The sequence below is a fragment of the Ammodytes marinus genome, assembly GCF_949987685.1.
Source record: "Ammodytes marinus genome assembly, chromosome: 13".
Classification (NCBI taxonomy): Eukaryota; Metazoa; Chordata; class Actinopteri; order Uranoscopiformes; family Ammodytidae; genus Ammodytes; species Ammodytes marinus.
Genome location: NC_137217.1, coordinates 6,810,242 through 6,829,466, shown reverse-complemented (window position 1 = coordinate 6,829,466; position 19,225 = coordinate 6,810,242). Strand labels below are relative to the sequence as shown.

The 19,225-nt window shown below is 41.6% G+C and overlaps 1 protein-coding gene across 2 annotated transcripts in view; it reads left to right on the top strand.

Moving 5' to 3' along the window:
* The window catches only part of vps13b (vacuolar protein sorting 13 homolog B), a 379,499-nt gene that overhangs the window by 56,665 nt on the left and 303,609 nt on the right, over nucleotides 1–19,225 (top strand). For both annotated transcript variants that reach the window (XM_080038971.1, XM_080038972.1), the window contains exons 14-16: nucleotides 1,729–1,898; nucleotides 2,085–2,282; nucleotides 4,996–5,120. In XM_080038971.1, the coding sequence (XP_079895097.1) occupies nucleotides 1,729–1,898; nucleotides 2,085–2,282; nucleotides 4,996–5,120 (493 nt within the window). The remainder of the gene's footprint in view (nucleotides 1–1,728; nucleotides 1,899–2,084; nucleotides 2,283–4,995; nucleotides 5,121–19,225) is intronic.

The window sequence follows — 19,225 nt, the reverse complement described above, 5'->3', positions numbered from 1 at the left end:
AACTGTTCTTAGTGTGTGAGTTTTTGGTCCTGATGGGATGATGGGGTTGAAGGCAGAGCCGAATCCTACAAACAGCATCCTGGCACAGGTTTATGAGCAGTGCAGCTGCTGGAGCATGAAGTGGAGGGTTATGTTTACACACCTTTTGGCTTTGTAGGTGAACTCCACTCCTCTTCTCTTGTTGACATTTTAAAAAGTTTGCATCTGTATCAACTGTGTTTGACTCTACAGTGTAAATGACAGATGGTCTTAGTTCTGACTATCTGTGGGGTGATCCAGGTTTTTGTCCGGTCTGCAAAGTATTTTGATGACAGCTGCTCTGTTACTCCAGCCCTGGCTTCACGAGGGCAGTGTGTGTATGCTTGCCAGGAGAGTGGTTGCGATCAGGAGGTCAAAGACATGACTATCTCTCCACTCATCCTCTCCTCTGTTTCTTAGCTCCTCCGCATACACTACTTGCCAGGAACTCAGGGCTAATCACTTTCCTCCCCAAAACTAGCTTTAAATAGAAGCCAAACTGGCTGGTGTCTGTCTTTTTTTATAGAAGATATTATTGTCTTATTTACAGCAGGAGGTTCCAACTTGCAAATTACTCACACTGTGTCCAATTGTGTCACTGTTTCTTTTTGTGTATTTCTTAGAACAATAGAAAGAATAAAGTAACAAGAACTGGATCTTTTAAGTAGAAGAGGAAAATACAGGGCAGGCGTGACCATAATAGTTGCCAGAGTGTACGGCGTGCACACTTCTTCTTTTTGATCATATTTATCGCCTTTTTCTGTGTGCTTCAAGTAGAACGTGTTTAATTGTTCCTAATCGTGCCTCTGTGTTCCGTGTGAGATGCATACTTTTTTGTCATTTCCACCCTGACTGTGGATATTGACTTTAGCCCCTGGCATATGATAAGATTGGACGTGGCAGTGCCAGATGAACCTGATGCGGGCTGCGGCACTAGGCCAAAGAGCAAAACAGCTTGGGGATCAGGTTCAGAGCCCACCTTGGAGCTGGGAATTTAGCCCAACAGAACCTCTACTGAACTGAAACAAGCCCATGTCCTGGGACCAGAGCCAAGGCCGTTGACTTAACAAAGAGTTCAGGCTTGTTGGTCCACCTCGGGCCCCGGACACGGTTTAGTGGTTCAGTGCTCTGGTAACTCCTTGCTTTGGTGAGGGCTGACCTTCCTAGCCCTCTATTCCATGTTGACTTGGTTCACTGCGTTTTTCTGCCTTTTTACCGGATGTTTCTGGTTATTGATTGAATGAGTGCTTTCATGAGATACTTCAAAAACAAAAGCTACCGGGAAACAGCCACTGTAATGAATATCACTTTGAGATGCCAGTACTTTTATAGAGATGTTTATTTTGTTTAGTGTATGAGGTGGTGGTTTTTGTTGGAAAATATATTTTTTTTTATTGTTTAATGCTGCAGGCGTAGTGGAGAGGTGCCCTGCCCTCTCAAATAAATTGGTGTGCTTTACAGCTAACCAATTTCTACAGTCCAAAAGTCTCTGGCCTTTCCCACTCCATCAGTTAATTTTCAAATAATGCAACACAGATCACATACTTGTGGTTTGGTTCACTTGTGCGAAACAAAGGAAATTCCGCTTTTTCTTTTTATTATATATTTAATCTTCCACTTCAACCTCCCCATTTACTGCACCTCTACAATATGATAATGTATTTGTTCCAAAGCTAACAACTTTCTTTGTGTTCTGTCATTGTTCTTTAGACATTGTTGAGGAGAGCCACGGTCCAGCTACTTCAGAAGAAATATCAAGTCTAGAAGAATTCATCCCAACCAGACTCACATGTCTCACTCTGCTCCAAGTCTCAGTTACCGTCGCCATGGCAGAGTTCAATCTCCTTCACACACTAATGCCTGTCATCATGGGATGCAAGGTAGTGCTGACAGACATACTCTGTTCAATATCCTTGAATCTGGTCTTCATGTTTTCACGAGAGCTTCTTTTTTGAAGGGATTCATTAGAATTATACGGAGCCTAGAGATGTACCAACAAGAGCAATATGTGTTATGAATATTGTCACTTCCTATCCCTTTTACTTTTTATATCTTCAATTCAACAGACTACACCGGTCCCAGTCCATGTACCAGCAGTGTTTCAGCCGGTGCGTCCTCTGCCCTCTGTGCAGTTCCAGCTAGAAAGGGTGAACATTGAACACTCGGTGCCCATGTATGCCCCTGAGCTGGTCAGCACTGTCAGCAGTCTCAGCCAGCCTTCTGACAACCTGCTTCATCACTGCTATTCCCACCTCTACCTCAAGGTGAGCACAACACATTACATTCAAATCTTACCTTTCATTTCTGTTAACATAAATCAAGGATGGGACAAATGGCAAACAACACCATAGATTCTGGTACATTGAAAAATTATTTAAATGAACGTTGTGATTGTGCTGCCAAAGCAGTTCATTTTAGGTTAGAGCTGTACCCCACAACTTCATTTGACATTTTCCAACGAGGTCAGTCCGATCTGATTCTATTTAACGATGTTCAAAACTAACCATATGTCAGTCCCCCAGTTTCCATGCACTCTAGCCAGAAGTCAGTAGGTCAACCGAATGTCCGAAGTCCTAAATCCATTCTGGATAACCCTAATGACCCTTTTAATGCCACTGATGGGCCCTTTTCACCTGGTCATAAAAATCCCACCTTTGAGCTTCCTGATGAGCACCAGTCCAACTCTGGTGTTCTTCATGGTTTTCACTCACCAAATTGATGGGATGTTGCAGGCACGTGTTGTGCGAGTATAACAATCCCCCGGTTCCTGCGCTTATTGAATGGGTAGTTTGATGCTTAAAAAATTAACATCCACTGTTAATTAGTTACAGTTATAGTTACCAACATCAAATTGAGGCATAAGACAACATATTTTTAGTTCTTCAGAGAAAAGTTTAAAATCAGTTGGCAAGATTTGTTGTCATCCATGCTTAATCTGATTCTGCACATTTTAAAAGCAGTTATTCAGTATAAGGTTTGTGCTATTCTATGTCCTGGCAGTTCCTAAAGGGAATATGTGGACAATCATGAGACAGCTCACCCCAATCCACTGTGAAAATAGATAATTATACATATTTCTCATACCATCATTTAATTGAAGGTTGAAGAGGTCTACTATAACACATTTTTAATGTGTAATACATCTCAATTATCATTTATTTTCCTTTGAATATATCTGAGCATTTTGTATATGTATCTGTCAATTAATTGTTAACATTTGCTCTATTCCTCAGTAAAGTACACTTCTGTCTTGCATTTCTTTTCAAATTGTCCTATACGTAAACTAGAAATACAGAGTTTTTAACCTCTTTATGATTAGTTTAGTTTGAAGCCCTGATATCCTCCTAGCTGTGGAGGCTCTAGCAAATTGAGTTTATCCCCCTTTTAGGAAGCCTGGATAACAGATCTGGAGTAATCTGGGGTGGCCCAGTCTGCCCTGGTGTGGCCTGGCTGTGTGTGTTTTTAAGGCAGGATGTTTGTCGGACATCATGCTGGTAGTCCTTATCATAGGGTCACTGCAGGGTTAACAGTCAACTGGACAGTGGCCAAGGATCTTTCTGACCAATCAGCCAATCGGCCTCTGTGTCTGCCGTGGTACTCATTCTACCTCTGGATTCTGGAAGTGGGATCATGACAGGGTGGAGGTCATTCTGGCCACAATTCACCCACTTCAGGAAGTGATTTGAAGCCGTTATAAACCCGGGCTTATCTTAATCTGTGTTTTATTGACACTGGCTGTCATAGCTTAGGTGTCTGTCTTGAGGGTAGTGGTTATCCACTGTCTCACTTTTCCGTGGTTGTAGAAACAACTCAAAGTCAGCCTGTTTGCCCAGAAGGAGGCCACAGAAGTAAACAAAGCAATCATAATAGAAACATTTGAATAACTAGTTGCTTCAGGCAGCAGAAAGGAGAACAACATTTGAAATCTAGTCTCCAAGAGAAAGCTGCGGTGAATCAGTCTATGGCTATATAGCCCAAAGCTTGCATTACAAAGTGAGATCTTTATTATGTCTACATTTGTATCTGACAATCATTCAGTTCAACTTGATATACTATTGTGGCATGTTATAGGAATGTGAAATGAATTATCATTTTAGTTTTGTCTAAAGTTGTGTCTCTCTGCTGTGGGCCATGTGCAAAGCAAACTGCTTTGATAGACCTCCACTTGAATTAATCCTGCTCTGTGAGTATACAGCAGCTGCATGTGGGACAGCTGGGACGAGCCATCATCCACTACCTTAAACATTAAACTGGACTTCATCCATTATGTTCACCATTAACAGTATGTAAACATGGAGGCTGCAGTGTAGTATGTGTCTGGCAATGTGGATCAGGAGCTAAGATAATGAGAATATGAATGGTGGTTTGCTGGGTAAACATACCTATACTGTTGAACTAAAAGAACTACCCCAATCATCTTTTTAGCAAGACAACGTTTACTTAAAGCCCAGTAATGGGTTTCCTCAATAAATCACACTGTGGTGGTCACGTCACTTATACCGCGTAATCAATTATGCGTCGAAAAATTATTACAGGAAAGAAACAATGTGCAGCTGTCTGCAATTGTCTGATGTACATTAAGTATACATGAATTTTCTTGAGGGTACAGCATGAGGATATTTCAAACAATGCCTCCCAGACGGTAATACAGGCAGCTATTTGTACAGTAAACAAGTTGATAAAATAATTTTGTCTCTGTTATAGCCAGGACATGTAAAAGTGAGGATTCTGCTGAAGACAGATAGGGTCAAATCAATTGAGTTGTGATCGAGGTGAGAACAGCAATGCTGACTGCGGGCCCCCTTTCTTTTCAGAAGCTTTGTGAACTCAATGAGAGTTGACATGTTTTTCTTTTTTCTTCTTCTGTGGATCCAGTTAATGGTTTGATCTATACATTGTTGAATTCCCTTGTATGAATCTCCCTCCCACCATCTCTCTCTCTCACACTCTCCCTTTTCTTTCCATCTTTGGTTCCAGGTGTTTGGGTTCCAGGCAGGCTTGACATGCCAGGACAGTACAGGGGCTTTCCTGCCTCTCATTCCCATCATCCCCTCCTTCAGCACCGCACTCTATGGGAAGCTCATCCAGATGCCTGCATACTGGTGAGTTAGTAGCCCTTGTAAATGCCGATGGAAATTTGAGTGAGCTCAGAGGCAGGTATAGTTCCCCTTGTGAACTAAAGAGTATTAGAATTACCCCATCAGGAACTGCACTTGAATTTTAAAGTTAATGGATATTTACATTTTTATTGAATTTATATATGACTATGTAATTTTAATAATGTTAATATGACGAAGTTAAGCAAAGTAAACGTTGATTTAGTACTGTTCATAAAAACTGGAAGTTCGGGTAAATAGTTTTGTCTATAATCCCGCGGAAAATCGGACCTGTGCAAAGGCATTAATAATTACTATAAAAATAGCGTTGTTTCACTGATGGTCTTGTTTGCTGTTGCAGGTCATTTATAATCTTCAGAGGTAAAATAAGTCTGTTTCATAAACATTTAAAAGTTCCACGTAGGTGGTTTACCATACTATATCGACTGAGGTAATTATAACTTGGAGAACAACGTTTACGGTAAAAACACATTCCTCAAATTAGCTAGTGCATGTGCAATGTACATATCATTGATGGCTAAATTGACTTAGTCAACTATAATAAATGGAAGAGTAACTGTTTTTCACTCTACAAGCACCTGTGGAGAGCATTAAGAGAACCATAAATGTAACGCGGTAAAGACGCATACCGAAGTGAGTGATGCACGTATTCTTGTACTGTATTTTTGGATTTTGGAAAGGTTTGGGTGTCGACCTCCTGTGTCTATGCGTGCTTGGGAGTGTTTATGTACATGTGTTGCTGTCTATACAGTGTGTGTATCCTGGATGATGTCAGGCTCATGTATACCGTAGTTCTTTATGAAGAGGACTGCAGCCTTTTGCGGGCAGTGCATCAGAGGGTACTAAACGTGATGGATGAGCCACTTCTTCAGTGGTCAGTGGGGAAAACAGAAAAACAGAGTCATCGGCTAACAACTGCAACTATTTCTCTTATGGTATGAAACACAAGGAGAGGAAAAATAAGACAATACTGTCTAAGGAGATGAAACAACATAAAACCATATTGCTATATTCTTGTCCCTGTACCAGACAGAGGATGACTCATTGGGGATGAACCCCGGAGAGGTGAAGAGAGGACAAGAAGGGAAAGGAGAGGAAAGAGGCTCAGGCTTGGGATGTGGATGTGGAGCAGTTGAACAAATGGAGGATTTGAAAATGATGGAGAGTCTTTAAAGAGTCTTTAAATGTTAAAGCTGTCAAAATATAAAGATAATGGATAAGAAGGAGAAATGGAAAGGGAGAGGAACCACACTAGTAAGCAAGCACCCAAGTGCAGATTTTGTAGTCAATTCAAAATAGTGGGGAGAAAAGATATGGGTCAAAGTGAGTAAAATAGGTGAGAATGATAAAGAAAACTAGAAATACAGAGAGGATGACAGATAAAGTGCTAACGGACTGTTTTTTTCTCAGGGAAAAAGAGTGAGACAAAGGCTTTGGAAGATAGATAAAGGGGAGGATGGATCTGTGTTTGTAGAGTGTAACATCATGGTGCTTGGCTTTACTTTAATCATTGAACATGTCGTAATGAACTTTCGTTTTTTATATTGAAACCTCTCTCACCTTGCACTTTTGCTATTATTCATACAAATGTGTCTTTGTTGGAGTCATTTGTTATGTATGTGATGCCCTGTAAAGGATAAATGCATCGCTTTTGTCCCCTATATTTAGCAATACAAGCGCACACACACACACACGCAAACATGCTCGCATGCACACGCACGCACACACACACACACACACACACACACACACACACACACACCCTGTGCCCTCTCTCTCACACCTTGCAGTCAGTGCCTGTTAAAGCAGGAAACCTGTGTGAGAGCGCTAGCTTGGGAATCGATTTCCCCCCATTAGTTTAAATTTAAACATGTCAAAGAGCTGCAGATGGTTTTGACTTCTCCTGGCAAACATTGTATCTACTGAACAGGTTTTTTTTGTGTGAGTGTTTCTGTAGTCCGTAGGCTCACTGTGCTCTCTGCTCCCAATAAGAGACTCCTAGCCACTTGTTTGATCTCCAGACCCCCCCCTGTTCTGCCCTGCCTCGCTCAAATAGTGGATTCAGATGTCAAACGGATGTTATTTTTCTTTCTGACAATCACTAGATGTTTCTCATCTCCAGAGGGCCTTCCAGATCAATGCTCACCCGTGGCGTTTCTTTCAGCCCCGACCAGCCCTTAAAAATAACACTGACAACCTCTCACAGAGTCTCCTTGACACGTTAAGAAAGTGCCTCTGTTATTCTCTGTTGTGAGCAAGCCTTTGATGGAAATATGGTATGTGCATGTGCATGTTCAGTAACAGTATGCACCATGAGGGTCCTTATCGTGTTGCGATTTGGATAGATGCTAGACTCAGGGATGGCATTGCAATCATTCCTTAACATAGGTGAACACGCAATACCCAAGGTAATTTAACCGTCTTTAACAGGATTATTTCCGCTTCATCTCGTTTTACTCATCCCTAATTTAAAGTATTTCCGACATATGGACAGGTTAGAAGCACATTTTCTAACAGTTGCCTGTTTGTTTCACTGTCACTCTCTTTTCTGTATCTGATAATAGGACTGGGGCGGTATTGTCTTAGGTTATGAGTGAGTTACCTGTCATTTCAGGCCTGAAGTGACTCATATTTGACCCTCTCTCTTTAAGTGGGAGGTATGTCTGTCTTGCTTATTGACCTGTGTGTCGCTACAGTCAAAATCTAATTAACACAAGCTGACAGTTGCTCCTGGAAGAATGATGATGAGCAGGTTTGACAGAAGAGCAGAGACAGTGGTTAGAAGAGAGAACCAGAGGGGGCTGAGTGACAACTGAATGAGAGTGAATAGTAATGCATTGATATCTGCTGATGTCCTCCCCCAAAATGAACTGCCATAGTTTTGCTTAGTTTGTGGACATGGATGAACAAATATGGCGAAAAGACCTAGATGATGAGTTATTGAAAAGCTGGGAGAATGTTTTGATTTCAATTGACTTGGGTTTCCCATGTAGCACTTGCACCATTCGTACCAAATGTATTAAAATGACATGTGCTCACAGTATGTGGGAGACAGACGTACAGTCAAACAGGCAGTTCCCCTCTTAAGGGTGAAAGCTGAGAGACACACTGGATCACTAGGGAGACCATAAGATGCACTCCACCAGGTGGTAGCATTTAATTTGAATATATTAATGTTTGTTTTGGGATTGCTCCTCAGCGCTGATGTAACTTCAAACAGCAACCCTTTCCAAGATTGATTTCTGTTCTCTGAGCACACCACGAGGAGAACTTGACAAGCTTTGTACGTTTTAAGGAAACATTTAGGAAAGTGGGAATCAGGAGACCTTTGTGAACGTGCTGGAGACAGTGAGAGAGTGGTCTTAGAAAAAGAAAAAAAAGAAGAGCTGTCTCCAGTTTCTTCAGTCTTCAGTAGTTTTGTTATGCAGACTTTTCCATTACCAATATAAAAGGTAACTTTGGATATGTTTCCACCTCTGGACTCTGCTTAAAATGAATGGTGACTGACAGGAGAGAAGGGTAGCTCAGAGTAGAGACGTACAGAAGGTGATGTCATATGCACACATTTTATAAACATGACTGTCATTGTGAAGCCAGCTCATGCGTAAGTGTTTATGACTGCCAGGTGATCATGGGGGATTTGGAGAGGCACAGGGTGTGTGCGCGAAGACCCGGCACCTCTCCTGATCAGATGGTCCGCAGTGCATCATACCGTAGCTCATGTTTCCTTCAGTCAAACCACAAAGACTCTGGCTTTTCACAGTGGGCGGCAAAGGGCTTCCACTGAGGGAAAGTACATTGCTTTGACATCTTCTCCCTGCCAGCCTTGGCTTTGACTGGGCATTTAGTGCTGTGTGAGAGACCTCGGATGTATCCAATTAGACTGAAATGTCTTTGTTTCCTTAGTTTTTAGGCAAAATTACATTTCAGGAGAGGATAATTGCGCCACAGCAATTGCAAAGGACTTTTCTGGTTTCCCATATTGCATTTGGTAAAGAATTAAAAAGAAAAAAAAACAACAAAAGAGCAATCAATCCAATATATTGGCAATCCTCTGACAGCAATGTCTTTCTTTTTATTTGGTTGGAAGTGGGATTTCCAGGATGGTGCAGTCTCTCAACCAACATACTGTAAAATACTCAGGTTTACTGTTTTAGCCTCTTGGTGGTAGTTAAAATGACCTCTAGCGTACTAATGCAATGCATGTTGTGTCTGAGTGGAGATTGTACAACCAACTGAAACTTTTAATTTAGTTGTTCTAGCAATATCAAAGTTGATACATTTGACTGAAACTGTGACATTTTGTCTAGGCAACACTATGGCTAATATATAACTAGAAATGAGTGTTAACTGCTTAGGTTCAATTGGTCGCTTTCACTTGAGCTGAGGTTGGGTGTGAGGAATATCTTTACAGAAGGCAGTTATTGAGACACTGAGATGAAGTTACTTAATACTGGAAAATTGTAGCGACAATACAATGTAAGGGCATTAGTCAAAAAGCATAAATCCTGTGGGGAAAAATGGGAAGCTGTACTACATTTATTACCAATCAATCAAGCCAATAATGTCAACCTGCTGATGGCGCTATCGAAAAGATTAGTGGATCATACAATTTTGTTGGATTCCTCCTTTGGAGATCATGAATATCTGTATAAAATGTCATGATAATCAATTTAAAACTTCTGTTATTGCTGTATACAACACATTCATTTATTCAACCTTTATTTATACTCTAAATAATATCACTTGTGTTTTATAAGTAACTTTTAAACTGACAGTCAGCAAAAAAGCCCTAAATCCTCTAAAATGAACTTTCACTCCCAGTGAATTAAAGTGCAGCTGAGAGGCATCAGGCTGTACTTATCCCTAATGAAAGGCAATGTATGGGGCCGCCAACTTCACAGGGACTCTACAGAGGCTCTCAATTGGTCTGACTGTTAAACCTGTTATCCCAGATAAAATGGTGCCTGCGAAAAGAAAAGGGAGGGAGGTGGCAATAGGGAGGGGGATTTGCCACCTGCATCGATCTCCCCAAAAGTTAACCTCACGCTCTTACTCAGACACATGCACCACACACTTACGCTCACACCATATAATATTCTTCATACAGGGCCACCTGACGGCGGCAGCATATGGAGGCAGGCCAAGGCCGGGGCGCACCAACTAACCAACAAACCAGCAGCAGCCTAGTGTGGCTTGTCGCATTGCAGGTCGTAATTCAGCCCCATGCCTGCTTTTATGTGGCATTTTTAGCAGCCCCTATTCCTCGCTCAGCTATTTCTGAGGGGATCATTTCTTAAAGCATGTGGCCGTACAGGTGCATGTTATATAGCAACGAAACGCTGACGTGCCTTGCGAATGTTTCTGAATAGAAAAGAATGTCAGCTCTCCCTTGATATCCAATTATTGATCAAACTCTATTACGTTGTCAATGGTTAGTTCAGTTTTTAGTGCTACCTGTTGGCTTTTTATGTGAAGTCGAGAAGTCCATTACTATGTCTGGAACAGTAGTCTAGACTCTAGATTAGCTCATGTTGTGATTTATGAAGGCTGCTTGAGGCATCTGAGGCATGAGGCTTCTGGTGTGATTGTAATGCCTCATTACTCCTGTTCATAGTTAGTCATAGCAAGCTGCTCCTGGTCTATGTCTCCAAGCACAGCCAGGAGCAGGAGGACAAATGCTTTCTGTGTCCTTCAATGGTTGAGCCGTAGAGATCCAAGTCAAATTTAGCAAATGTACAGGAACAGCATTTCATTGGTGAGAACATGGACTGTGGCTGTTAGAATTGTCGACTAGCCATTTTGGCAGGCAACTTCCTTAACAAGTGGAATTGGAGTATCATTTTGGCCGATGATCACTGATTTGGGAGTGGCTGTCGGATGGAAAAGTTTTTTTGGGGGGCTTTAAATATACATTTATATGACTTATGACAAAGCTCTTGTGAATTATGTCACACATGCAGCTTTTGCGTCAATGGTTGAGCACCTCAAACAAACTGATTAGTGCTGATTTTATAATGAAGTAATAACTTGTATTACTCATCAAGGTCTTAACCAAGAGGTCTGCGTAGACAGGGTTAAAGTTACTGAGAGCTGTTATGGAGAAGGATAATTAAATGACCTTAAATCAATGTGTGGTTGCTGTGGTCATGCTCAGCATTGAGCTGTGGTTCGGAGGCCATACGAGCAGCAGGGAATTCATGCAGTTGAACAAGGCAACATATGAACTATAGGCCGTCCCTGTTCTTGGAGAAACATGGGAATGTTTTGAGAAAGTAAAAGGTTTACGCATGATGAAGCCGAAGGGATGTAGGCACACACTGCAACAAGTAGGCTTTATGTATTAACAGGTGTGTATTAAAAGCCTGGAATGGCATATGATGTAATATTATTCCACTTTTCACTGCGACGCACAGGAGTGCAAAGGGATTGTGAGCTGCAAGGTAAAACATCACATTTCGTGTGGCACAGTCTATAAAGTATTTGGCCAACTTTGTGGTATGGCTTTTTTTCCTGCTCGACATCTGGTGTCGGACAGTTTTATTTGGTTTTATGGCTGACAGAGATCAATGGACGTATTGAGGAGCCTTGTATTAAGGAAATGGCATCAACGAATGCAAGGCTTGTGCTCTCCTTGATTGACGTCTTGGTTTTGAAGGAAGCTTCAATGCCTTTTTTTTTTAGCAGTCAAACACTCAGTACTAAATAAACCAAAGTCGCTCTGCTTGAGAAGCTATTTACTTGCCCTTATGATTGCAAATGTAATTTGGAAGCTTAAATCAACATGGTCTTTAACTCAGCCCTAAAGTGTATATTATTGGCTATAATGTTCTCAAAAGGCAATACTCTTGCAATCCAAGAATATCTATTGAATTTTAACCGTACCAAGAGATTTATTTAGATTAATTGGCCAGAGCCAAGATTGTACAGTGATTTCAGGAGCAGCTGTCAATTTTTTCAGTTGACTGAGAGACTCTATTAATGCCTGAAGCAGTCATCTGAGGAACTGACGCTTGAGGGAGGGAAAACAGTGGGAAATAGGGAAGGGTAGATGGATTATCAGCTCTGAATGGATTATCATCTACTGTGGTGTGCATTCCACTGTCCTCTCCTCCCCACCAGGCCTCAGAATGGCTCCATCGCTTCCCAGAAACAAGCCCATTCAATTTTCATTGCTTAAGGAAAAACTACAGTTGGTAATGAGGTTCCAGAAACTATGGTGTCACCACGGAAAAAAATGTATCTAAGCTTTATGTAACAGAGAAATTTTCAAGGGAAAAATCTTGTTGCAGTCCATATTCGTATTTTCAATGACCATCTGCATGAAGGTCAAAGATCTTGAGAGAATGATACGGAGGACAACTCATCTAGATCCAAATAAAGGAGAGCTGGTGCTTCTGTTGACTGCTACTTCTGTTGTTATGACAACAGGATGTGAAAATCTGAAAGGATAATTGTGACATTAGCTCTGTATTCTCTGGACAGAAGTCTCCTATCTCTGTGTGTCCTTATAAGGAACCGCATGTCCTCCACAGCTGGACATGTTGGACAGAGGCAGGAAGCTACACACACACACACGGAGACACACACGCAGACACACACAAACACACACACACACACACACACACACACACACACACACACACACACACACAGAGGCCTCTTGATGTGTTTTCCTTTAACGCCTGATGAACCACGTCATTGCCATTTTCTCGCCTTGCAGTTTGCAGCTGTCTGCACAACTTGATTAAAACATTTATTTTAGTAATCCCTGTGTAATGAAGCCCTCTCTTGAGGTGTGTGTGTGTGTGTGTGTGTGTGTGTGTGTGTGTGTGTGTGTGTGTGTGTGTGTGTGTGTGTGTGTGTGTGTGTGTGTGTGTGTGTGTGTGTGTGTGTGTGTGTGTGTGTGTGTGTGTGTGTGTGTGTGTGTGTGTGTGTCTTTTTGGTCAGGGGTGCTCCAGATGGGAGGAAGGGGAGGGCCATTTGAATGTGTGTCTGAGACAGAGTGAGAGAGTGGGGTGTTTCTTTCTGTGAAGAGTTTGGGCTGTTCAGGACTGATGATTGAGAAATGCACACATGGAACACCTTTGACCCTGGGGAACCACAAAACTCTAAGCTGTGGCCACAGCTACAGTCCCTGCCTCCCCCTAACTCACACCCAGAGCCAGAACAGAAACCATAAGGAGTTTGGTTAGATTGGAGAATGGTTGTCATTACAGATTGTGGTTGAGAGATAATTAAATTGTTATCACTTAATTACACCAGAAGAAACAAAGTGAAAAATCCACACAAGGCTAAATTAACATAAAGCAAATACAGTGAGTAGAATATCGTGGGAAATTAAGAGAATACAATACCTTTAAAAAAATAATGGAATGTGATTGCGACTCTTGCCTTATTAAAATCTATTGAGTCATCGATAGATGGCTGCCAGTTACTGTGCTGCTTTGCAGAATAAGAAATGCACACTCTTAACTGTGTATTGTTTTTGTAAAATACAATAACTAAGAATAAGTCGTGTATAATCACACTTTGTGCTGAATGGAATGCTTTCATATTTAAAAAAATGGAAAATCACACTTGAGATAAGTTTTAATGATTGCTGGAAGTCATTTATGGCAGCTGATGAACACAGCATTAACTTAACTGTGTATATCAGAGACTCAGCTGCATCTCCGTTACATTTCCCATCACACCAACGACATAGACCTTGCACACTGAAACAAATGACTTGAAAGAACATTCAAAGAATTTGCAAAGAAAGGTGTATAATAAATGAGTCAGAGAATTTTCCCATTCTCTCCATCATTTATTTTTGTATTATATATTGCCTCTTCCCACTCATTATTCCCTTCCACAGAAAAGCCAAGCAAGCATGCACCATTTGTTTAATATTCTAAATGCCAGCCAATTGACATCCAGGTGGTAAAATGACAAGTTTTCCCATCCCCCAAGTTGGCCACTTAGGTGTTATTGTTCAGTGTGAAGAGCTTGCATGATTTATAATGTTCATTTAGAGGCTTTGCGAGACACTGTAGTGAGTCTTTTGTAGATAAAAGAGGGGACTCGAGAGCAGCCCATAACTCACTCTGGTTATTTTCAAGAGGGGTCAGTGACCTTGGCTTGGAGAGATGGGGAATTCTGCAATACTTCAAATCAATCTGCACCACAAAGGAGAAAAAAAGGCTAAAGGTACAAGCTGTCAGTCTTCACTTCCCTCCACTTTCAGTCTGATTCCCTCCAAAGAAGCTCTACAGTTGGAAAACAATACCAGTGGAGGATTCTGTTAACTGTTTGAGTTGGGGAATGTTTGTGTTGGTTAATTAAGGATAGGGTGTGACAGTGAATGATTTGTAGAAACTTCAGATAACATATCACTGGTCCCAAGACGGTGGCTATCTGTTGTATCTATCAGACAAATATGTCAGCCCATAATTGATGACAGTAGTGTTGCTATGGGCCGAGATAAGTTTTAAGTCAAGCGAAAGTAGCGGTTTGTGTGGCTAGTCAAGAGTGATTGTCTGTCTTGTTGACATTTTGTTTGTTATACTGCACTGAATCTAGTCTAAATGATCTTTTTGATGACTTCCATTAACTTTGAACAGTTTATTGGAGTATCATGTGGAATTTCCCATTCAGCTCCCGTTACAGACAAAATCCACCTGTGTCAGGAAATGTGTCTTTGTGTCAGCTTACCTCCCTCATACTTTGTATTCCGTTTGACGGACCAGACACCTTCCTATACATCTCCTGTCCACCTCCCAACCCCAGCAGCTGTCCGCCGTCTTAGTATTTTGGAAAGAGTGAGGGAACCGATTTTCTGGTATTGTACAGGATATGAGTAATAACACAAATTAACATCGTGGAAACTGTGCGCAGGTTCCCTCTTGTATTCTGGGACGCTGTGTAAACCATTAGGAACAGCTGCACTTGGCGATGTTCCTTCAGTCACGGCAAGATGCTGATCTTAAAAGAAAATTGGCGGACCAATTTGGCCCCACAGGTCAAGCCTTAGAGTTTGTATCACACTTGCTTTTTCAGTAGTGTCTTCTGTCAGAACAGCTGTAATGCAAACATATCCAGATCTTAACACTTTATCAGACAACAACCTGTATGCAACCAACACACACTCACCTAATTGTATATACACACTGACACATACGCTAACCAGCTGCCTTTAATTAGGCTACATTTATTTTTGTATGTTAAAGTACAAAGCAACAACCTACCAGTTCTGCTATTCCTGAGTTTGTACTGGAACTCTTCCAAATGGCTTTTTTAATGAGACTCCCCATGTGAGGTATTATTTTACCTGGGGAATAACATATGACCTGCAAGTTTGCGGTCTTTATCCTTCTCTTGCCTATGCTTGCTGTTTGCCCCTCATTCCTGTTTGTGTTTTTTGCACAGTTCTCTCTACTCCCCCTTTTTTGCTCAGTTTGTAGAACAGACATACTGTGGCTGTTACAGATGTTTAGCATGCACACTCAATCTTTTATGCACAATCTCTACAAACTTAAAAATTGGCAGCTAGTTTTATAATTGTTCCAGTTACAGGTTGTTAGAGCAGCAGGCTCATTGTCAGCTGTGGCCTCATTACTGCTGCCGATCGTGCTCTGGCTGACCAACCTGCTGTTATTGATTTATACCTTTGTGTGTTTATACGTGTGCTGGTGTGACAGCACATGTGTTGGCATGTGATAATACAGTATGTGTGCCTGTTGGCAAGCATTCTTTATTAGTGTCTATACAGGTATGTGCATTTTTGTGGTTGTGTGTGGCCTCCGTAAAGCAGCAATCACGGCCTGTAAGCAAGAGCCCCAGCTGTATTTGTCTAAATATAGTCGTGACCACAGTCAGACCAGACCAGGAAGCTGATTAGGCTGAGCACCAAAGGTCCGAATGGATCTCAGCTATTATGTTGTGAAAAAGGGTTTGGTACAGACATTGGGTTTTACAAGAGACTGTTTAAATGGAAGGTGAGACTCGCCGTGGACTAATAATGGAGTAAAGAATCACTAGGTGGCTCGTCTTAGCCATGTTTGGAGTTAACAAAAAATATTTTGTGAGGGTCCTGTTAAAGCTACTAACTGTAAGATTTCACTCATTCATTTAAATTACAAAAAATAATTTGCTGCCCCCTGCTTTATGTCCACATTTGAGCATGTACACATAGGAAACAGTCGAGGCAAAGAGCACCACAGCTGGTATGACTCTGACTCATGCCCCCTACACAACACCATGCCCTGTTTCGCCTGAATTTGACAGGGACACTGGACAGAAAGACTTTGTGCCAGCAAAGTTACCTAGCCAAGCATTCAGCGCGCTGGCCATCTGGCCTGTCCTATAGCCCCGGTCTAGTTCTTCGTCACTCAGTTACGACACCGACTGGGGACAGGTGGGGAAATGAGGCCTAATGTTGTTGAAATACACCCGAGGAAAGCATATTTCATTCGCTGAAATTGAAACACCTAATTTTTCATAGCTCCTGACTAATTTGGATTTCCTTTTAACATATTCCTGGTGGCCTCTGTGTTTTAATAAAAAAAAAGTTATTGACTTTAAGGACTACTGTGAGGTCAGTGACGCCCTATTCAATGAGCCACTGAAGTTCGAGCCAAGGAACCTGATTTCTTAAATTATGAGTTTGGATCCATAATGGATTGTGGGCCCACTTCTGGTGGGTCTCCACCTTATAAGAGTAGAAGTATGCTTTAATGAGTTTTGCTCCCCAGGCTAAAGACTCTTGCAGTAAATTGGACTTTGTTAGTTGCATATGTGTTTTAGTGTTGCTAATGCTACAGGTATTAGTACCGCTGTATTTTCTTTCTCTTTTTCTTATACCTCTTAGACACTTTTGTTTCCTTCATTGCCTGTGGTAACAGTGAAAGAGCTGCCTGCCAGAAAGCTGTTTACCATGTTGCAGCGAGAAACAGACTGTGCCAGCTACTTAATGAAATCCGATGAGTGTCTGGCTGTCTTCACATCCAGCATTCCCCAAAACACCCTAATGAGAGTCTCTGCTTCTCATTTAGCCACAAGATCCAAGTTGCTGTTTGCGAAGAATCGGGCATAATATAATAAAAACAGGTGCATAATTAAAGCTTTAGACGACCACATGCACATGACAGCTCCCCTGAAACGCTATAAACACTGAAATAAGCCAACAAACTTTCATCGCTTGCCAGTCCTCCCATTGAAGTGGCTTTTGCAGGCACATTTGCTCGGCATGTGGCGACATTGTTGTTGCCGGGTCCCCTTCACTTCTTTTCTTTTGTTCAGCAGCAATATCTAGCTATGTGTACACACGCACACAGGCATGAAAGCATTTGAACCAAAAAAACAAAACAAAAAAAACACACTCAGGAAAATCGGTTTCATTGATGTCTCGCTGTATAGCCTGCAACAGTAGTGATCTCTAATGGTGGAGAAGCATGGCATTGTGTGGTTCAACGTGGTGCCAAATACACCATATGTTGTCAGGGATTTCAAAATGTATATGTGCCCTGTCAAGGTAAACTCATTGACCTTGTCAGGTTTGCAGTAACTTTCTCTTACTGCCTTTGTTTTTCCTACACTCTTCCATCTCTTTTTATCAAACTCTCTTGCTTTAGGTCTCATAGTAGTTCCCCCCCTCCCCCCCCCCCCCCCCCACACAAACACACCGAGACAGCAGGCGGTTAAGAACTCTGGGCCTGCCTGTGTGCAGCTAACAGCTCATGTCACCCTGCCGAACCACCCAGGAGCAGAATAAAGGGAAAGATAAAGAGACACAGAGAGAGAAAGGAGAGTGAGAGGGAGGGAAGCAGAGGAGTTAAACGATTGCAGAGCTGCCGAGCGCAGGGAGAGACCCCGTGACATATCCCACACTCTGAACTGGGACCAGACCAAAATGGATGTGTGATTAAATGAACTGTGATGCTCGTTCTCTGACACACCGCAGCCATCCCTGGAATTAGTCACGCTTCTATTTTCACCAAAAGCGCCGCTCGGAGGGCAGCGCTGCTTTACTTCCATTACGATATGCAGTCCACGCGCACATGCACACACACCCAAAACGTAGATGTGTATCTAGGCAGGGGGCACTGCCAGTCCTTAGAAAGCCAACTGAAGAACCTCAAAAAACTGAAGAAAGGAAACAGGAGGGGAACGGAACAGGCTTGTTTTGCAGTGTTTAGTTCAGGCTCCCTGGGTGTTTTTCCAGGGAACGGAGGTTCCTGGTGACGCAGATGGAAGGTTAGGGCTGATAGAGGGGGAGATATGTGAGGGATAAAAATCAGTATCGTGATAATGACAACTACTCCATCCCTTTCAGCACTGTGTATAATGCCATTCCTTGGTTGGTGTGTGTGTGTGTCTGTATGTGTTTGGGAATAGCCTTGCACGGTATACTGGTACTGACTAGTAAGACTACCGTCGTACTGAAGTGTTCCAAAAGGTACTATACTGCATTGTAAAAAGAAACGGTACCCATTTAGTTTTTTAATGAATGCACAACTGTTGATCTTTATAGCAATGTTTAATGAATACATTAACTAATAAAAACAGTGTTTCATAATTTTGGGTTATTACGAAACAAAATAAATTTGTATATGTATTAGATGAATAGATTAATATCATAAATATATACATATTTATATTTATCCACACACTGTATAAAAAACATTTTAGTTTATGTCATGTTCATATCATAGGCTATATCTAATCTTTCTCATCAAAATATTTTCTAGTTAAGGGTATCTCAAACTAATTGAGGCTTCATCTAGTGTGACAAATATATCACCTTTTTGTTTATCAAAAGTTGTCCAGAATTTTGAATGCCATTGATTTAATTAAATTCTTTGGACGAATTCTCATTGTTCTAAAAGTTTCTGCTTACAACATAGAACAATAATGACATTAGACAGTTTTTTTCCCTTTTTTGGAAAAGTACAGAAAAGTATCGAAATTCTTTTTGGATACCATTATCGAAACAAACATTTTGTTATCCTGAAAACACTATTGGGGAATCCCTCCTTCGGCTCTTGCTGATGTCATGGAGGGGATCCAAAGAACTGAGGAGCCATGACTTCACAGCCTGGATAGAAAAT